We start from the raw sequence: 17,709 nt of genomic DNA on the forward strand, positions 1-17,709 counted from the left end.
GTGCCTGCTGAAAAGTTTGCCCTTTGAAATGCCAAGTCAGTCCGGACACAGCTGTGTCTGTCTGTGTTAAACATTTACCAAGTGTCTAAAGGGCAGGATCAGGGCTCTGATCCCAGTGCACAGGCGGATGTGGGAGGTCAATGCCCTGACACTTCCCAGCACAGGGAGGAAACCCTCCCACATCTGCTCAGCCCATCACAGAGGCTGTGGTGCTGTCACGCAGGCAAAGAACCCACCTCTGCCTCAGGAAGGGCTCGCATGGATTCCCGGAGGCTGGATGAGGACTGGGAGAGGGCTGGGCGTTGCTACATGCTGACTCCGCTCACATGCACCACTCTGCACCGTCTGGAAGCTCCTGCTGCAGCCAGCACCATGGAGCACGAGTGGGATGAGCTGCAAATGTCCCCAAGCTGCAACTCTTTTCACACCAGCTGTGCCACAGCTGAGGGCACTTCCCCCAAGGAAGGGTGCCACTGGAATGGACACGGGAAAACGCCAGCTCACTTTGTTACCACATTGCTGACAGCTCCAGAATGTTTTCTCAAGGACACCAAAGCCAGATTTGTTCAGAGTCCATAAATTTCTCTAGTTTAGGACTAAGATAAGAACATTCCCAGCTGACACAAATTGTGACAGAAAACAGCAGTAAAACTCTTACAACTAAGAACGGACGTGACACTGGAAAACTGAGCACTAGAGGATGACTTAGCCCTGAAGGGAGAGGGCTCTTCAGCCTCCCCTCCATATCCAGTTCCACACTCTGCTGGAAGCTTGCAAAGCTTTGTAATGCACAATCCATAGCTGCCCAAACCCTTTTCCCAAGCTGGGGACCCATAGGGGGGATCCACCATCCAAAAGCAACAGAGGAGATTGCAGACAGACCATGGCTGATGTTGGCTGGGCTGCTGCCTTCATCTCAGTGTGTGGTTCTTGGTGCTTGTAGTGAGAGGCATTTGTGCTGGGAAGATGTCAGACACCAGCCATTCCATGTCTGGTGGAAATAGTTTACTTCTGGCCTGCAAGCCTGTGGGATTTTCCACTCCTAAGGCAATACCAATGTGCTTTGTCACAGGGTGGAACAGCCTCTCCTGGTGCATCAGAGCACCACGGCAGTGCCAAAACATCCTCTGCCCGCCACGGCAGCAGCAGCAGGTACTTGGTGAGCCCACAGTTATGCATTCCCTCAGCACACCACTCCCCAGCCCTGTGCAGGAAAGCCTTGTGATTTCAAGCTGGTTTTCCTCTTCTCCCATTGTCCTCTCAGGCTACACAGGAAATAGGAGAGCAGCAATTTCCTTGCTTCATTTGTTCAGTTGATCCTACTGTCCTCCACAGCTGAAAACTTCCCACAGTCATCCCAAAAGCCCCTACAAACCCAACACCCCGATGAACACAAGGTTCATTGGCCAAACTATAGGTTCTCCATTTGGTGGTTAATCATTTTCACTGCACGCTCCACCTACGGCGGCTTTGCAGGGGTCAGCTTTGGGCTGAACTATCTGAACTATTTGCTGACCCAGGACACTGGTGCTGGGGGGAGGGATGGGCCTGGGGAGTCAGGGAAGGTCCCCTGCACCTGCCTTGCTTTTCTTTCTCACTGCATCCTCGGAGACCAGAAATACACAGGATGATCCAGCAGCAGCTGAGACAGCTCCTGCCAGAGATGAAGGTGGACGCTTCTGCTGCCCTCACCCTGCTCGGCAGCTCCGTGGCAGCCCTGGTGGTCTGGAAATGGCTGGGCAAAAAGATGATCCAGAAGAAAATGGAAGAGGCTCAGAGGACCAGGGATGAGGGCATGAAGAAAATGGCAAAGGCTGTCCAGCAGTTCAGGGAGCAGGTAACCCACCCTCCTCGGGCATCGGAGTCCCACTGGGGTGTCTGCTGATGCTGTCCTTCAGCTCCTCCTTCCAGCTCATGGCCCCATAACTTTTATAAGGAGGAGAGGGGCCGGCAGCCCTCAACAAGAGGAAAGGCTGCCTTGGGAGAGAGGGAGATCACTGCCCTCCTCAAGCTGGGTGAGATGTGGTGGGAGTCTACAGCTTGGGGAGTGTGCATTACTCACTGAGAAGAGGTTTTTGAACACAGGTGATGATGCACTGGATCTTCATTGATCCAAACCCCAATTCTTTCATGATCTGGAAATGTCTCTTGCCAATAATGGGTAGAAGCAAGAAAGCTTTTTCCTCTGCTTAACTCTAAGTTTGTACATCTGTTCACACCCCTATACCTTTGTCTCTAAAACTTGGTTTCTGGACAGCTCTAAGGGTATCTCCAAAAGCAGCATTCTCCATCAGTGGCACCGTGCCTGGTCTGAATTTACACTAAAGATGCACAGGGCTTTCAGTGTCCCCTGGGAGCAGCCAGGACATGACCATGGGGGTGAATGAGCCAGGCATGCAACCAGCATAGCCCTGAATTCCTACTGCAGCACCATTTCCAACCACCTTTCCTTTCTGCTCCATTCACTTCTGAATACATACTGGGTAAACCAGCTCATGTTTATACAGATAATGCACCTGGAGATAAAGCACACCAGCCACAAGTGATACATATATCTAGAACATTTTTTTTTGTAATATAGATCTATATAAATATAAATATATGATATAAAACCTCTAAAACCTGGTGGCACTGAGAACTGGCAGTCTTCTTTACCTGAGTAGACCACCTGTGAGTCCCTGCTGGCTTCCTCGCAGTTTGATGGGCTTGAGCCCATTGAGTTAAATGTTTGTTCTCAGCCCAGGCTGTCCTGCACTGCCTGTATCTGTTCTGAGGAAGGAAAGGACAGCCTGAGACTTGTGTGCAAGGACTTTGGTACCTTCTGCCCCGGGCAGTGTTTGCTCACCTGAGGTCATGTCTGGGTCAGGGGGTAAGTCCCACCGTGCCAGGAGCAAGGCATTGCCATGTCCTCTGCTGCACTGGATGGACAAAGCCCTTCTGCACCTGGGTTCCAGTGTTTGCATCCTGTTTGTGATATCCAAACTCAGGAGAAAACACTTGGCAGCTCAAGGTCTGAACCCCCACATGCAGGATCTGCCTTTCCAGCAAGCTCTGTGGATAATGTTGACAAAATTTAACAGCCTTATCCCCTGCACCAAAGGGTAACAGGAGCTGCTGCCCTGGATCCCCGTCACCTTCCCTCTGCAGGTCCCCAGTGTCCAGACAGATGCCATTCTGTCCCTGCCCCTGCTGGAACTCACTGGAAGACTCCAGGAAGGGTCTCTGTCCCCCAGGACTGTCCTCTACACCTACGTAGAGAAGGTGAGTGTCCATCCACAGTGAGATGGACAAAGCAAATTTTTCACATTCTCCGTGCCAAGGTGTGTGTGCTGGTGGCTGAAAAGGCTCGTTGGAGCTGGATTGTGACCAGACTTTAATGCAGCAGATATGAAGAGAAAAACATGCTCTGTCTCCTGGGTCAGATCCATCCCTGGACAGTCCTTTGAGATGGCTGGAGCTGGGATGCTCTGGGGAGGGGGTTATTCGTGCTGCATTTTGTAGAACAAGATAGCTGCTGAATGCACCAGTGCAATGATGCTGTTCTTTTCTAACACCTGTTCCTCCACACGTCCAACCAAGGCCCTGGAAGTGACCCAGCAGACAAACTGCTTGCGACACTTTATCCCAGAGTGCGAGGAGCAGCTCCAGGAAATACAGCGGCACAAGGAGAAGGGGCTGCTCTACGGCATCCCCGTCAGCATCAAGGATCACATCGGCCACAAGGTTCTTCCCTCTCTGCTTGTGGAGCGTCCCATCGTGGGCTGGGCCAGGTGGTGAAGTGCTGGGAGATGGAGAGTGGGGAAGGGGCCCAATCCCTCCCTGCTGGCTGTGTCTGAGGCAGCTGCAACCCAGTGGGCACTCACTCATTCCCCCCACACCCAGTGGGATGTGGGAGAGAGAATAGAAAGGGTAAAAGTGAGGAAACCTGGGGGCTGAGATAAAGACAGTTTGTAAGGTTAACTCTGCACTCAAGCAAAGCAAAATAAGTCACTCATTCACCACATCCCATGGGCAGGCAGGGGTTCAGCCATCCCAGGAGAGCAGCGCTCCATCATGTGTGAAGGTAACTGGGAAAGGCAAAGGCCATCACCCCAAACACCTCCCCTTCCCTCCTCCTCCCCCAGCTCTGCATGCTGAGCATGACTCCCCGTGGTATGGAACGTCCCTCTGGTCACTTGTGGTCAGCTGTCCTGACTGTCCCCTCCCAGATTCTCCTGCCTGCTCGCTGGTGGGGTGGTATGAGAAGCTCTGTGCAAGCCCTGCTCGGTGATAACAATAACATCCCTCTGTTATCAGCACTGTTTACAGCACAAAATCCAAAACACAGCCCTGTAGTAACTACTGTGAAGAAAATAAACTCTACCCCAGCCAAAAGCAGCACAAAGCTCCATCAGCAGAGAAAAACCAGGGATGAATAGTTACAGACACAAATGATTTCTCCTCTGATACATGACACAGCACAGGCTGTGCTAAAGTTGAGGGCTTTAAGCCCAAAGCAAGCCCCAAATACCAAGGCTAATGAAAAAGGCTCACAGATTTTGTTTACCTGGGATTATTCCTTCCCTGAACATCCACTGGTGGATTCACTTGCACAGCCGGATGCTGGGTTTGATCCTGAGCTAGTGCACCTACAGAGTATGGAGCTGCATTTGGGTCAGGGGAGGAAAAGGAGCAAGGAAAAGAGCAAGGAGAGCTTCAGGAGAAGCTTTAACCCAATGACTGCTTGGCAGCCCTCTGCCAAGGATGGAGGGAGAGGAAGTCCTTCAAGCAAAGGCTCACAAGGGAGAGGGTTGGTACCAAACACACAACTCCTGAAGGAACACCAGATGATCATTCCAAAAGAGCAAAGGAACGGCATTGACCGTGTCCCTTGTCACTTCTCCTCTCTGCAGGGGCACTTGGCAACCTGTGGGCTTGTGCAGTGCTTGGGCACTCTGATGGAGGAGGACAGCGTCCTGGTCAAGGTCCTGAAGAGACAAGGGGCCATCCCGTTTGCAATGACCAACGTGCCACAATCCCTCTTCAGGTGACACACGCCATCAAAAATCTTCCCTCTGGCTGTACTTCTGAAGGAAAATCCCAGCCTGCAGGTCCCTGGACAGGCTCGTCCTTGGCTACTAAGAGGTGGCCTGGAGAGTCCCTCTTCCATTATCTGCCAGCAATCTCAGCTGAAAGAGCTGTCAAATAAGATAAAGAGAGGAAAAAACCTACCGTGAATTAAGAGAAATCGAGAGCACTTGTGCATGGGAGGGAGAGCAGAGGCTGGTGGGAATGAGCTGTGTCCCAGAGGATTTAGAGGATGAAAGGATGGGCTTGGCTGTGCCACACAGGCTCTCTGCAAGGGAAAGCAAACAAACCCAAGGCGCTTGGCTGCTCCTCACAGCCTCTTTCCTGGCTTCCTTCTCCCCAGCTACGACTGCAGCAACCCCATCTTTGGCCGAACCTCGAACCCCTTCAACCCCCAGAAGAGCCCCGGGGGCTCCTCGGGAGGGGAGGGAGCTCTGATCGCAGGGGGAGGCTCCATCCTGGGCATCGGCTCCGACATGGGCGGCAGCATCCGCCTGCCCTCCAGCTTCTGCGGGCTCTGCGGCCTCAAACCCACGGCCGAGAGGCTCAGGTGGGTGCTGGCTCTGCCCTTCCAACCCTGCTCATGGTCCAGCTCGGCTGCAGGGGAAAAGCACTGGGTGGGTACGGGGAGGGAGGAGAGAGGGTGGCCCTTAAAGCGTGGCTGGCTTTGCTCAGAACGTCTCCCAGGAGACAGCACGGTTAGGTTTTGCGGGAAATGGGCATGTTTTCATTGTAAATCTAGCCGGGAGTTAAAAGTAAAAGGGAGTTAAAGTGGTTAAATAATGCCAAAATGGAACAGTTTTGGTTAAACCAAAAACCAAGATTTGTTGGGGTTTATGTTTGTTTGCTTGTCTTACTTTGGCCAAAATTTCCAGTTTGCACTACTCAATTCAAATTTTTGAAATAATTTCCTTCTGTTTCTGGTCCTGAGCTGGAAACCCCACTTTGCTTTTCAAACATACTGTGAATATTTCCCCATTACTGAAATGACAATATACTTCTTTTCCCATAGCCTGTCTGGAGTGACCGGCCCTGTCAATGGCATCCTAGCAGGTACATGAAATTTAAATTCCTTTTCCCTGTACCCCGTGAAGAGCCTGACGTTCTCCTGTAGGCCAGAAGAAAACCCGAGACAACAAAGGCCTGTCTGGAGTCCATCTGAACCTTCCCTCACTGCCTGCTCACCCCAAGGTGGCTGTGCAGAGGGGTGGGCTGGTGTTTTGGCACGTCCATCTGCTCAGTGTGGGTGTTTGCTCTTGTCCCACCCAGTTCCCTGTGCGCTGGGGCCCATGGCGAGGGACGTGGACAGCCTGGCCCTGTGCATGAAGGCGCTGCTCTGCCAGGAGATGTTCCAGCTGGACCCCGCCGTGCCCCCCATCCCCTTCAATGAGGAGGTGAGGCCACTACTCAGACTGGGTCTTTCCAGGGTGCCACACACCCTCCCAAAGGGTCCAGTTATCTTTACGGGTTTTTTTCAGTAAAATAGATCTCTTTGAGGGCACAATTCATAGTTCTCATTAAAAATTAATAGGCACATCAGTAGTTATCCTGTCTGTCTTCTCAGCTGGAATGCATCTTATTGAATGGAGAGGATCCAGGAAAGAGCAGAGAAGAAGGCAACACTGGGAGCAAATAGCTGGAGATCTTTAGGGGAAGATGAGACAGGATCAAAAACTGCTGCAGCAAATCTCTTAGCTGAGGGTGCTCACTTTCTCTCGGCAGCACACCAGCTTCAGGTGTTTCCACCTTCACAGTTTTTAGCAGTGGTTGAATACATTTGTCAAGAGTGGCTGTGCTCCTCCTTTTCTCTGGAGAAAAAGGCAAGGGTAGACGCTTGGAAAGGGTAACTACAAACAGCAAACCAGAATATTAGTCACTCCTTAGCATTTGGAGCTCTTGCCCCCTTCTGCAGTGGGTGTCAGCACGGGAGCAGACCTACCCCCAGCAAGGTGGGTGTCACGAAGGTGTGATTTTGGTCACCTACACAATCACTGTCAAAGGCATTGGAAAAAGCAGGTTTTAAATACAAATCTGCAAAAGGGTGACAAAGTTCAATGACAGGGCTCACTCTGTTACTTATTACGAAGATGGAGCATAGAAAGGAAAATCAGCTTAACGTCTCTTTGGACTGATTTCCGTGGGGACCGGGGATGCAGAGGACAAGGGTGCAAAGGGCAGGGAAGACCCTCCCATGGAGTCACAAGGCTCAGAAAGGACCCCCTTGCTTTCTAAGCTCCTGACAGAGCCTGGTACAGCTAAATCCACTCCTAGTCCCAGACTGGCCAACAGTTCATGCCTGAGAATTTAAATACAAGGAATCTAAGGAATACTAAGAATCAAATACAAGGAGTAGGGGAGACCCTCCCACTGCGTCACAAGGTTCAGAGAGGAGCCCCCTTGCTTTCTTCTTGTAGTGTGGGTGGGGCTGGATCCAGTCTCAGTCCTGACCTGGTCGATGGTGTATGTCTGAAGGATTTTCACAGCAATCCCGTTAGGAACAGGAACGCTAAACCGGCGTCTCTGCTCCAGGTGTACTCCAGCTCCGCTCCCCTGCGGGTCGGGTACTACGACACCGACGGCTACTTCCCGCTGCCCCCCTGCATGAGGAGGGCGGTGAAGGAAACCAGGCGTGCTCTGCAGGCAGCTGGGCACCAGGTGAGCACCACCACCCCCTGCTCTTCTCCCCAGGGTGTCCCCAGCCTTGCTGAGGAAAGCACCCTTCAGAAACCACACACAGCTCCCAAGCACATCTGTGGGGAAAAATGACCTGGCTGAGGCATTATGTTACTGCAGCCACATAACACCAGACAGAGACCCCTCTGCCTTAGGGAGCAGTGTATCTCATGGGAAATCAGCAGGAATAATCTGATTATTGAACCAGGCCTCCCCTTGGCACATGGAGCCCAGGGAGGTGCTTCTCTGCCTTTGAGGCGTATCCACATTTGGGTCTTTGAAACCATTCACATCCCCAGACTGCCACGTAATCTTGTGTTTTGGTGCAGCTGGTGCCCTTCTCTCCTCCTCGGGTCCCCTATGTCATGACTGAACTGTTTTTGAAGACGTTCTTTGCTGATGGAGGCCGTGCCTGGCTGGATGTGTTGTAAGTAGGAGCAGCAGTGATGCCAACACCTCCATCCCCACACCGGGAGCACGGCACAGGCACAATGAGCCCAGCTCTCCCACCCCAACTCAGGTCTCTGAGAAAGGGCAAACAGCTCCTCTGGCGTGACCCCATCCTCTTGTCGTCTTTCAGGACAGGAAATATTGTAGATCCAGTCTTGAAACCACTGGTGAATTCCTGCAAGTTCCCGAGGCTGGTGAAGAAGCTGCTGGCGCTGCTTCTTAAACCTCTGGTGAGTCCCTGTCCCTCAGGACAGGATCTGGGGCTTCCCAGAGTGACACAAGTTACTGCAGCCCCAGGCCATGTCCCTAAGGAACCTCGTGCCTTTCCAGTTTCCCCGCCTGGCTGACTACCTGAGTGTCTTTGCTGGAATGAGGTAAGATGGCATTGTTCTCAGGGAAGTCCATGGAAATGGGAGACACCTTCTCCTCTAGGTGTCCCTGGCTGGGGGGGCTGGATTCACAACAGGGGCTGTCCTTCATTCCTGGACGTGGCTTCACTGCCCCTAGTGATATCCTGACAGGAATGAGGCACTGGCATGGATAAAATCATTACAGGAAGCCCGTGGAAGAGATGAGTATTAAATCCAGGTCCATCAGGGAAACCTTCTCCCCAGCACTTCCAGACATTTGCTGCTTAATTGCTTGGACAGATGCCAAAGGAAACTTCAGGAAGATTGTGAACGCTGTATTGTTTTAAGCAATTGCTAAAAATCACCAGGGCTTATCAACCCAGAGGACTATTTAAGCAATTCCTCCTCCTCCTCTTAAAGCTTAAAGATGTTGCTACGATTTCCACTTGCAGGTCAGTGAAGGAGATGTGGAATCATCACCATCAAATACAGGTGTGTTTCAAGGACTTTCCCCTCTGGCATCATGCTACAAGCTGAGGTTTTGTGGCAAGCACCAGGTCAGAGAGTCATCGCTTTGGAAAGGGATTGTGCAGGGGAGGAGACAGGATGGGGGAAAAGGCACAAAGAAACATAGGAATGGGGTAGATGAGCTTTTGATGGGCCCAGACAGGACTTCCTTGGTGCCTGCAGTGCTCATGCCCAGGCACAGTGAAGGCTGTCCTGGGAGTGGGGGTGGCTAAGGTGGGACCTTTCCAATCCTGGCCACGGGCTAGCCGCATGCTGTGGGGGCGAACACATGCTCCTCTGCCTCATCCCTCAAGCACTGCTGCTGCTGCTGCTGCCTCCTCAGTTGTGTCTGGAGAGGCTGAGAGGCTCCAGGCACGGCCATGGCTCCAAGACATGCCCCTCTCCTCCCCCAGGTGTACCGCTCCCAGTTCATCACCCAGTGGAGGGAACTCCAGCTGGACGTTGTGCTGTGCCCTATCCTGGGGCCTGCCTTCACCAAGGGATACCCTGGGAAACTCCTCAGTAAGTGAGTCTGGGGCCTCCCCAGGAGGGCAGAGAACCAACCACAGTGGCTGAGGCTGGAGGGCAACATCCACTACCACGGAGCTTCACTGCCCACCCAAGTATTTTACGGGAATTAGGAAGGAAAAGTAAACTACACAGAGCTCTCTGAGCAGGTGGAGACAGACACAGCTCTCGAGGGCTTCAGTGAATGTGGAATGTGTAGTTTTGAAGTAAGACAGGAGGCTGTGACTGCCTGCATCCTCTCCTCCTCTCAGCTGCCATCTCCTCCACGATGCTGTACAACGTCTTGAACTTCCCCGCCGGCGTGGTTCCCGTCAGCACCGTGACAGAGGCTGATGAGGAAGAGCTGAAGCTTTACAAAGGATGCTGTGATGACCCCTGGGACCGGGCACTGAAACAGGTATGGGAGGTGGTGGAGCAGAGACTGCTGGTGGGAGCTCAGGTAACAGTTTCAATCATATCGGGGGCTCCTAATTATCTCCATCGGTATGGGCACGGCACAAGGAAATTCCTATCTTCTTTATACGCCCCTTGCTAATCCCCAAATCCACCTTGAACGTATCCCTTGCTTTTCTCCCAAGCCCCCAACAGGTTAAATCACTAAGTTTTGGGGGAACTAAAGGATCTCCCGCAGGCTGGGAAGGCTGAAGCCAGCAAGAGAGCAGGTCCTTGCAACAGCCACAGCCCACACCACTGCACTGCACCTTCCTCCTGCTCCACGTTGCCTTCAACCAGGCCCAGGCTGTCAGTGGAGCATGGATCAGGAATGAGGAAGCTGAAGGAAAAGGGATGTGCCTACAAGACAGCTGAAAGCACAGCTGGCTGGGGTGTGTGTGTGGGGGAAGGTGTCTCTTGGGTAACATGTTACCCAAGATTTGGCAACCATTTCTATCCGAGAAGAGCAAGAGCCTTCCCTCTGCCCAGCACACTAACAGAGCTCAAACTCCAACCTCCCCCCCAACTCCCTGGGATGAGCCAGAGGCCTAACCCAAGTTCCCAAAATCTGCTGGAGGGGCGAGCCCCGGGGTGACCCCTCTCTTGTCACTCGCTGCAGGCTGTGTCAGGAGCTGTGGGGATGCCCGTGGCCGTGCAGTGCGTGGCTCTGCCGTGGCAGGAGGAGCTGTGCCTGCGCTTCATGAAGGAGGTGGAGACCCTCAGCCGTGACAAGAGAGTGGCATAGCCACCAGTGTCCCCAAAGAGAAGGGACAGTGCTGCACGACTGCCACCAGCAGTGCAGAGACTACACTGAGGAGGGGAGGAGGAAGGAAACGCCACCTCCTGACCCCTCTCCTTGCCAATAAACATCCTGCAAGGAACCAAAGTGCCCTGCAGGACTGGCTTAAGATAGCTTCAAACAGTGGTAAATCCAGGAACTGCACTTCCAGCAAGGATGGCCATGGATGTGGGTTCACCCCTCTGCCCATCACTGCTGCCTCCTGCAGAAGCAGGGCGGTGCTGGGAGGAAAGGATTACAGAACTTCAACAGTATTTTCTTGCTGGCAGTGGAGTAACTTTGTATGGATGTAACTACGGGCTGCCCCATGAGGAATAAAAATGTAACTATTAAGCAACTCTTATCACAAATTCCAGTAATCTTTCACTGATGGTGATGATTCTATGAAAAAAGTTACTACTCAAAATCGTAACACCTGCCCACTGGACTTTAAATGGCACCTAGCACGGGAACATTCACATTTATCCACAGCCTTCCTAGCTGTGAGGGATGGCAAGTCACTGGCCTCTCCAGAGTGGCAGATCTCCAGAACCCCAAGCACATTTCCAACCCCACAGGAGGGGCACTCAGGGAACCTCTGGTTTCAGGACCTCAGGCTGCTCTCTCTGAAGGCAGGAGATAAACAGACAGATGCAACTCATTTATGCAGATGGTGAGATGTGGGACAGAAAGGCAGATATCCGCAGATGGTGTTTGTTAACCGAAACCTGCTCATGTAGGATCAAAGCAGTCAGGCAGGAGGAAGAGAGAAGGGCTATTTATCCTATCCTACACAGACAGATAAAGTGCTCCCTCTGATAAGACCTCTCACTCTTTCCTAGATTAAACACCTCAGTCTCAAACAGATAAATATTCAGGAAACACCACAGCAGGTCTTTCTCATTTATTCCCTACGTCTGCAGTAAAAAAGCAGGCTTCCTTTGGGAGATTTTAGAAAGAAAAATAAATACAAAGCAATTCTGCTCTCCCTTAAATACTGGGCTATTCCCTGACGGCAGACAGAGTGCGTCACCCCTTCTACATCCGACGCAATTTGCAGAAATACATCGGCCCAAAGTTGGCTGTGAGGTGAGGCAGGACAAGCTCCCCGAGCCGGCAGTCCGAGAAGAAGGAAAACGTGTCCTGGAAGAGCGTCCGGAAGTGGCTCAAGTCCTCAACGTGGATGCTGATGTTGAACTGGGCTTCTGCAATGTCCAGCGCCCTCTCAACCACACACTCGTTCTGCAGCGGGGACAGGGAGCACGTGGAATACACCACCTCTGCTCCCGGCTTCGCCGCCAGGATCCCGGCCCTGCAGGCAAGGTGAACACACAGGGCACGGGATCAGGAGGGAGGGACACGGGCATTCCCACCCACCGAAACTGGGAAGCCAAGAGGGAACTTCCAGGAAGTGACAGACAAACCCCAGTGAACTCCACAGGCTCGGCAGTCTGTGTCACTGCAACATGAGGAGTGTTTTGGGCCAGGGCAGAGAGTCAAACGGATACTGATAAAGAATTTAACGTGGGAGATGTTACTGGAGAGCAGCTGGAAGGTATAATCCTGCAGTCACATCCAAAGGAATGGGATATAGGCACAGGGGAAGAGATTCTTGCAGTTCATGTGCTGCCATGGGACTCTCTAATCTGGTAACCTTCCTGCCACAGCACACAGTGACAAGCTGTGGCACTTCCCAATGCCACATGGCCTCCCGTGTGCTGGGACAGGTGGGCACCAAGGAATCCTCCAGGGCTGACTGCCAGGACCCAGGAGATCACCACCCAAAACAACTGTACACATCCTGCTCCTTAGAGCCTTCTCCCTGTATCCTACAGCTACTGCTGGGGACAGAAGGACAAGTGATACGACCAAGAACTTTCTTACACTTACTGTGATTTGATGTGTTCCAACTACTGCCAGAAAACTACGCATGGTCTCCCCTTTTCCCAGTTGAGGGCAGAGTAAGAAGAGGTTTCAGTGCTGGAGAGCTGCTCCCAGCACCTGGGGAACACAACACAACGGAGCTCACTCACATCAGCAGCTGCAGCTGCAGCATGGGCAGCATCTGACGCTCCTTGGTTCGCCTCTTGTGGAAGATGTTGTTGTCCTCCTCCGTGGCAGAGTGTCTGTCTGTCGTGCAGGGAACATCCACCAGCACCTGCAGCAGCAGAGATCCCGCCCCAGCCCCCTGCACAGGTCAAGCTCAGCAAGTCCCCACCTGCAGCCAGCCCCACGCCCACCTCCTCCAGCCCTGCCAGCAGCTCTCAGTGAACACAGGTGTGCGCCACACTGCACTGTAATCATCTGGCTGCTTTGGCATTTTGGGAACGTGCAAAAATGGTGCAAAACAGTCTGCACTAACTCATGCCCTCATTTAATGTCCCTGCTCTGTGTCCCCGGCAATGCTCCTGCAGCACACACGGGCATTGCTGCTGCATTGACACCTCCTGGAGTACCCAGCCCCTGGAGCACCAAACCCAGCCCCTGTGGTTTGACATGGCTGAGAAGCCAGAATTATCTAATCCTCATATTTAACCTCTTCCAGGTGATGGGCAAGAACAGGATTTCTAAGGGGTATTACACAGACAAATAAAGGTACAACTCTAGATGCACAAATGCACCAGATCCCGCAGGAAGGGATAGCAGGGGGAAATATTACTCCTTACTTGGCTTGGTCCTCTCTCTGCACTTATGATTCCAGAAAACTACACAGTTATAGGGAAGGATAAGTTGCTATCTTCCTCAAAAAGAGGAGGGAAGTGAACTTGATAGGTTTATCTTCACTGGTTCCCAAACACATACCTTATGGAAAGTGCCACCTTTCACCTGGTCCCAGTCCCTTCCATCATAGGACGTGACACTCACAGTATCCCTGACTTCTCTGGGGACATAGCTGTGGAGAATCTGGTACAGCCTCTTTGTCCGGGAAATGGAGATGTCGTTGGCTGCCAGATGCCCTGACAGGACAGAACAGGCACACTGGGAATGTCACTTTTGCAAAAACACATCCGATTCCCAGCTCTTACACACAGAAACTATTCACGGTCAGACATGAACGGGTGCAGTACACTCCTCCAGCCCCGTTTCACACATGGGAACAAGGGAACCCTCATCCCCACTCACCACAAAACCCAGTCTGCAGCAGAGCCAGAGTCTTCCCACCCGGAGCCGCACAGAGGTCGAGGACAAAGTCACCCGGCTGCACGTTGAGCGCCAGGACAGGCAGGAGAGATGCTGCATCCATGAGGTAATAGTCGAGGAGCCCCAGAGAATCCGGCCTGGAAATCATCAGTTTGAATAGCAAAAGCCAGTGTTGGAAGGGAAAGAAAATAAAAGAGCAGTTGGAAGTGAGGATGGGGACACACGGAAGCAGCTCCTGACGCTGGGAAAGACCGCCGTGGTCTGTCAGGGATGTCTCACCGTGCAGGGCGAAAGCGCGTGATGTCGCCCCTGGGGAAGGTGTAGCACTTGATTTTGGAGCTGATGGAGGCGCCAAGTGGTGGGGACATCTCTGCCTGTGCCATCATCTCTGCCTGTGCCATCATTTCTGCCTGCATCACAGTCCTGCCCTCTCCAGAGCCTTCCTGGCACCCTCTGGCCGCTGCCCCCACAGCTGCACCGCGCTGCCATTGCTGCGCCTTTTGGGAGGCCTCGGAAACGAAATCGGCGGCGTTGAGCGGCTCCAGCTCTTGGGGAACGTGGTCAGCAGCAGCGAAGTTGTTGAGGAGGGCCCCGTACTTCTGCTCGCAGAGCAGGCCAGCACGCACCGAGGGCCGCAGCGCGCCCAGGCGCAGGCTGTAGCTCGTGTCGAAGTGGTGCAGCGCCAGCCGCGTGGACGGGATGCGCGGGGCCGTGGCGGCCTTGTGGGGGGAAAGAACAGAAGTGTTAAAAGACAAAATACCTCGATACCCCCAGACCCAGCCTCCCCACCCACCCAACCTTCATGTTCTTCTGGGAGAACGCAGCACTGGGCTCTGTGCTGCCAGAAGTCTGTGAGGCCCTTCCGGAGTGTCCAGATAGGACCTGAGGGAATGGCATGAAGCTGTGACAGGGGGACTTATGTTGGATAACAGGACAAGGCTTTTCACCCACGGGGTGGCTGGGCACTGAAGGAGGCTCCCCAGGGAAGCGGTCACAGCACCAAGTCTGAGTTCAAGAACCATTTGGACAATGCTCTCAGGCACAGGGCGGGATTGTTGGGAGCATCCTGTGCAGGGCCAAGAGCTGCGGCCTGATGCATCCCTTCCAGCTCAGGCTATTCAGCGGTTCCAGGATGTCGTGAGCGGCCCGGTGTGGATGGGGGGCCCGGGGCGGGCACGGCTGCACAGAGCGGCAGCACGAGGGCGCAGCGAGAGGCGAAAAGGGGGATGAGAAGGGGATTTCAGTGGGGCGCAGAAGGGTTCGTGGGGACCACGGCGGGGCGCAAGCAGCGCCGGCCCAGCTCACCCACTTCTCCTTGTGGCGGTGCCGGCGCGGCGCCGCTCCCGGTCCCGCCGCCGTGCCCGGTCCCCGCCGCAGCAGCGCGGCCGCCGCCCGCCCGCGCCCGCCCAGCGCCGCCATCGCCGCCCGCCTTCCGGGGCGGGACCGCGCGGCGAGCGGCCGCCGCTCCGGGAAACGCGCCCGCGGCGGGGGCCGAACCAAAGGGGCTTTAAGGTCCCTTCCGGCCTAAAGGTCCGGTGATTACTGAGCAGGGTTGGAGCAGCAGCTGCTGAAAAGGATGCGGCAACAAGCGCGCTTTGCAGCAGAAACGCGCAGGCACGGCTGGACCCTGCCCTGTGCCACCGGGGAAAAAACAAACCAACCAAAAAAAACCCACACCAAAACCTAACGAACTTACATGGCACGCTTACCCAAATAATAAAAGTCTGAATCTGCATGAAGTACTACATGGCTAAAGAGCAGCCAAATTTATAAGGTGGCGGCTTTCATTACACTTTGAAGCATAGCCGAGAAATTTTCTGCCCTGTGAGATAGCCTGGTTTTCCTCCTAGCAAACATTCTCTCTCGCGAAAGGAGCAGGCAGATCACGGGCAGGACAGTGCCAGGGTGAAGAGAACGGGCTGGTAACTCACACAGAAAGGCTTTAGCTCCCCCCAGGTGACCCTGACGGGGCTCGAGCAGGTGAAGCACTCCCATGTGCCTCCACAGCCCCGTGGCAGGTTTCATGGGCAAGAAGGCAGCTGGCTGCTGCCAGGAGGCTCTTCCAGCTGCTGGCAGAAGCAGGAGACAGGGAGAGATAGGTGACATCTTTCCCCTGAGGGTGGGGAGGAACTGTTCTCTCCTAGAAAAGGATCACTCCCCTCAGTCTAACTTAGAACATACTGTGTGAACAACACTGGTCATGTGGGGCTTAGGAATAATTTTTGTGGCTCCAACAGACAAATTATTCCCCATGGGATCGGTGTGCAGCAGCTGTCCATCACGGCAGCACAAAAAACGATATTCCCACAAGTGAGGAAAACTCTCCCACCCTTAACTGGGCTCTGACACCCGCTGATTTCATCTCGACCCAGTACAAGGCAGAAGCACGAAAACTAGGAAATAAACACAGGGCACTTCCACAGGAACTCTCAACGTTTAATATGGAAAATTACAGAACATCAACACGTTTGTTTTATTTTGCACAGCTGCACATCTTCCAGGAGCACAGAGGCAGTGACAGGCTGCCAGGAAGCCATTTCGTTCATGCTCAGCATGGAGGATGGACTGCAGGAAGCAGAACTGTGATCCAGGAACCGCTGGCACCGGCTGTGGAAGCAGATGGACAACCATGCCCGCCTTCACTTCAGCTTACTAAAAAGCTTGTGAGCAACCTGGAAAGAAAGAGAGCCCTCAGTAACTCATGGTTCAGGGATGGAAATCAGCAAGGTGTCACCACCTGCCCCGTGGTTTTCTGGGCCCCCAATGCACACAGCTCCACAACCCCGGCTTTTATTCTGCAACAAGTCATTCTAGAAAGCTATTGAGATGCCTTACAAAGCTTTAGCTCAGGTTCAAAAGGTTTAATTTTCAAATGGCAAATACAAGGCAGAAATAGCCATGTGCCATTTGCAGGGTACAAACACTGGGTTTGAGTTATTTGATTGTTTAATAACATACCGATCCCAGCAAGATCTGTTGTAACATGGAGGAACTAAACATTAAGCAAGAAAACAGCACCGAACAGCTCCCACAGCTCACACCCAACCTGGCAGCACTGTGAGCAGCGTGGATGAAGGCAGCTCTGCTCAGAGCCGCAGAGCAGGGACGCTGCACTTACACAGTGGTCCCTGGCGTGCAGGAAGTCGAAGAGCTCCTCTGTGCACTGCTCCTCTGTCTCGGAGCGGGAGGACACCCGCGCGTCACACAGCTCCAGCCGCTCCCGCGCCTTCACGCATTTCTCCGTCTGCTCGCAGTGCTCCCGCACCGTGGTCAGCGGGTCCTGCGGACACGGGGCTGCGGTGAGCACAGGGACACCCCCGCACACCGCCTCCCCCCGATCCCCGGCGCTCTAAGAGGGAGCCCGGCATCCACACCGCAGCCCGGCCTCCCCACGGAGCTCCGGACGGCCGGCACGGCGCGGCCCCGCCAGAGCCCCCTGAGCCTGTTCTTCGGCGCTGACGGCCCCGGGCAGCCGCCCCCGGCAGTTGCGAGTCCCCGCCTCGGCTCCCCGTCTTACCACGAGCTCTTCCTCTTCCTCCTGCGGAAAGACAAGAGAGCAGAGCGTTACGGCCCGGCTGCCCGTGCGGGGGAGCGGTGCGGGCCCGGCGCCGCCCCGCGCTCACCTCGGGCTCCCCGCGCCGACCCATTGCGCTCCCGCCGCACAGAAGGACTCGCCAGGGTCACCCGCCGGAAGCGCTGCTGCCCGCGCCGGAAGCGGAAGCGCTCCCTCCGCAGGGTGGTGCTTCGGTCCCGGCGGCCGCCCTTCCAAACATGGCAGGGGGC

The 17,709-nt window shown here is 54.0% G+C and overlaps 3 protein-coding genes across 4 annotated transcripts; 1 reads left to right on the forward strand and 2 right to left on the reverse strand.

Moving 5' to 3' along the window:
- Positions 1-258: 258 nt before the first annotated feature.
- LOC120756548 (vitamin D3 hydroxylase-associated protein-like) lies at positions 259-11,247 on the forward strand. The gene is made up of 17 exons (XM_040073057.1): positions 259-383; positions 1,073-1,152; positions 1,521-1,837; positions 3,148-3,261; positions 3,580-3,723; positions 4,893-5,026; positions 5,411-5,617; positions 6,080-6,120; positions 6,337-6,461; positions 7,597-7,722; positions 8,070-8,167; positions 8,321-8,420; positions 8,521-8,564; positions 8,993-9,032; positions 9,461-9,569; positions 9,827-9,972; positions 10,627-11,247. The coding sequence occupies exons 1-17, from the start codon at positions 259-261 to the stop codon at positions 10,750-10,752; spliced, it is 2,076 nt and encodes a 691-aa protein (XP_039928991.1). The 3' UTR covers positions 10,753-11,247.
- Positions 11,248-11,674: 427 nt separating this feature from the next.
- NSUN4 (NOP2/Sun RNA methyltransferase 4) lies at positions 11,675-15,677 on the reverse strand. Of its 2 annotated transcripts, none has more exons than XM_040072948.1 (6): positions 15,636-15,677; positions 14,206-14,645; positions 13,909-14,063; positions 13,588-13,742; positions 12,819-12,943; positions 11,675-12,097 (listed from the first exon to the last, which is right to left on the reverse strand). In XM_040072948.1, the coding sequence occupies exons 1-6, from the start codon at positions 15,660-15,662 to the stop codon at positions 11,824-11,826; spliced, it is 1,176 nt and encodes a 391-aa protein (XP_039928882.1). In that variant the 5' UTR covers positions 15,663-15,677; the 3' UTR covers positions 11,675-11,823. The 2 variants fall into 2 exon arrangements, with proteins under 2 accessions (XP_039928882.1, XP_039928881.1); XM_040072947.1 differs by having other exon boundaries at positions 12,819-12,973.
- A 664-nt stretch (positions 15,678-16,341) lies between these two features.
- LOC120756406 (cytochrome b-c1 complex subunit 6, mitochondrial) lies at positions 16,342-17,674 on the reverse strand. The gene is made up of 4 exons (XM_040072718.2): positions 17,550-17,674; positions 17,444-17,464; positions 17,045-17,206; positions 16,342-16,598 (listed from the first exon to the last, which is right to left on the reverse strand). The coding sequence occupies exons 1-4, from the start codon at positions 17,571-17,573 to the stop codon at positions 16,566-16,568; spliced, it is 240 nt and encodes a 79-aa protein (XP_039928652.1). The 5' UTR covers positions 17,574-17,674; the 3' UTR covers positions 16,342-16,565.
- Between the last annotated feature and the right edge of the window lie 35 nt (positions 17,675-17,709).

Source organism: Hirundo rustica, chromosome 9 (assembly GCF_015227805.2).
Source record: "Hirundo rustica isolate bHirRus1 chromosome 9, bHirRus1.pri.v3, whole genome shotgun sequence".
NCBI lineage: Eukaryota > Metazoa > Chordata > Aves > Passeriformes > Hirundinidae > Hirundo > Hirundo rustica.

What these genes read in the sequence shown, in the direction of transcription:
- LOC120756548 (XM_040073057.1), top strand. Translation starts at nt 259, where the DNA reads ATGGATTCCCGGAGGCTGGATGAGGACTGGGAGAGGGCTGGGCGTTGC. An exon ending in CCCACGGCCGAGAGGCTCAG is followed by an intron (nt 5,618 to 6,079) that starts GTGGGTGCTGGC and finishes CTTTTCCCATAG; the next exon opens with CCTGTCTGGAGTGACCGGCC. An exon ending in ATCATCACCATCAAATACAG is followed by an intron (nt 9,033 to 9,460) that starts GTGTGTTTCAAG and finishes CTCCTCCCCCAG; the next exon opens with GTGTACCGCTCCCAGTTCAT.
- NSUN4 (XM_040072947.1), bottom strand. Translation starts at nt 15,662, where the DNA reads ATGCAGATTCAGACTTTTATTATTTGG. An exon ending in TTCAGACTTTTATTATTTGG is followed by an intron (nt 14,646 to 15,635) that starts GTAAGCGTGCCA and finishes TCCCCCCACAAG; the next exon opens with GCCGCCACGGCCCCGCGCAT. An exon ending in ACGCGCTTTCGCCCTGCACG is followed by an intron (nt 14,064 to 14,205) that starts GTGAGACATCCC and finishes GATGATTTCCAG; the next exon opens with GCCGGATTCTCTGGGGCTCC.
- LOC120756406 (XM_040072718.2), bottom strand. Translation starts at nt 17,573, where the DNA reads ATGGGTCGGCGCGGGGAGCCCGAG. An exon ending in AGGAAGAGGAAGAGCTCGTG is followed by an intron (nt 17,207 to 17,443) that starts GTAAGACGGGGA and finishes CCGTGTCCGCAG; the next exon opens with GACCCGCTGACCACGGTGCG. An exon ending in TGCACGCCAGGGACCACTGT is followed by an intron (nt 16,599 to 17,044) that starts GTAAGTGCAGCG and finishes CTTTCTTTCCAG; the next exon opens with GTTGCTCACAAGCTTTTTAG.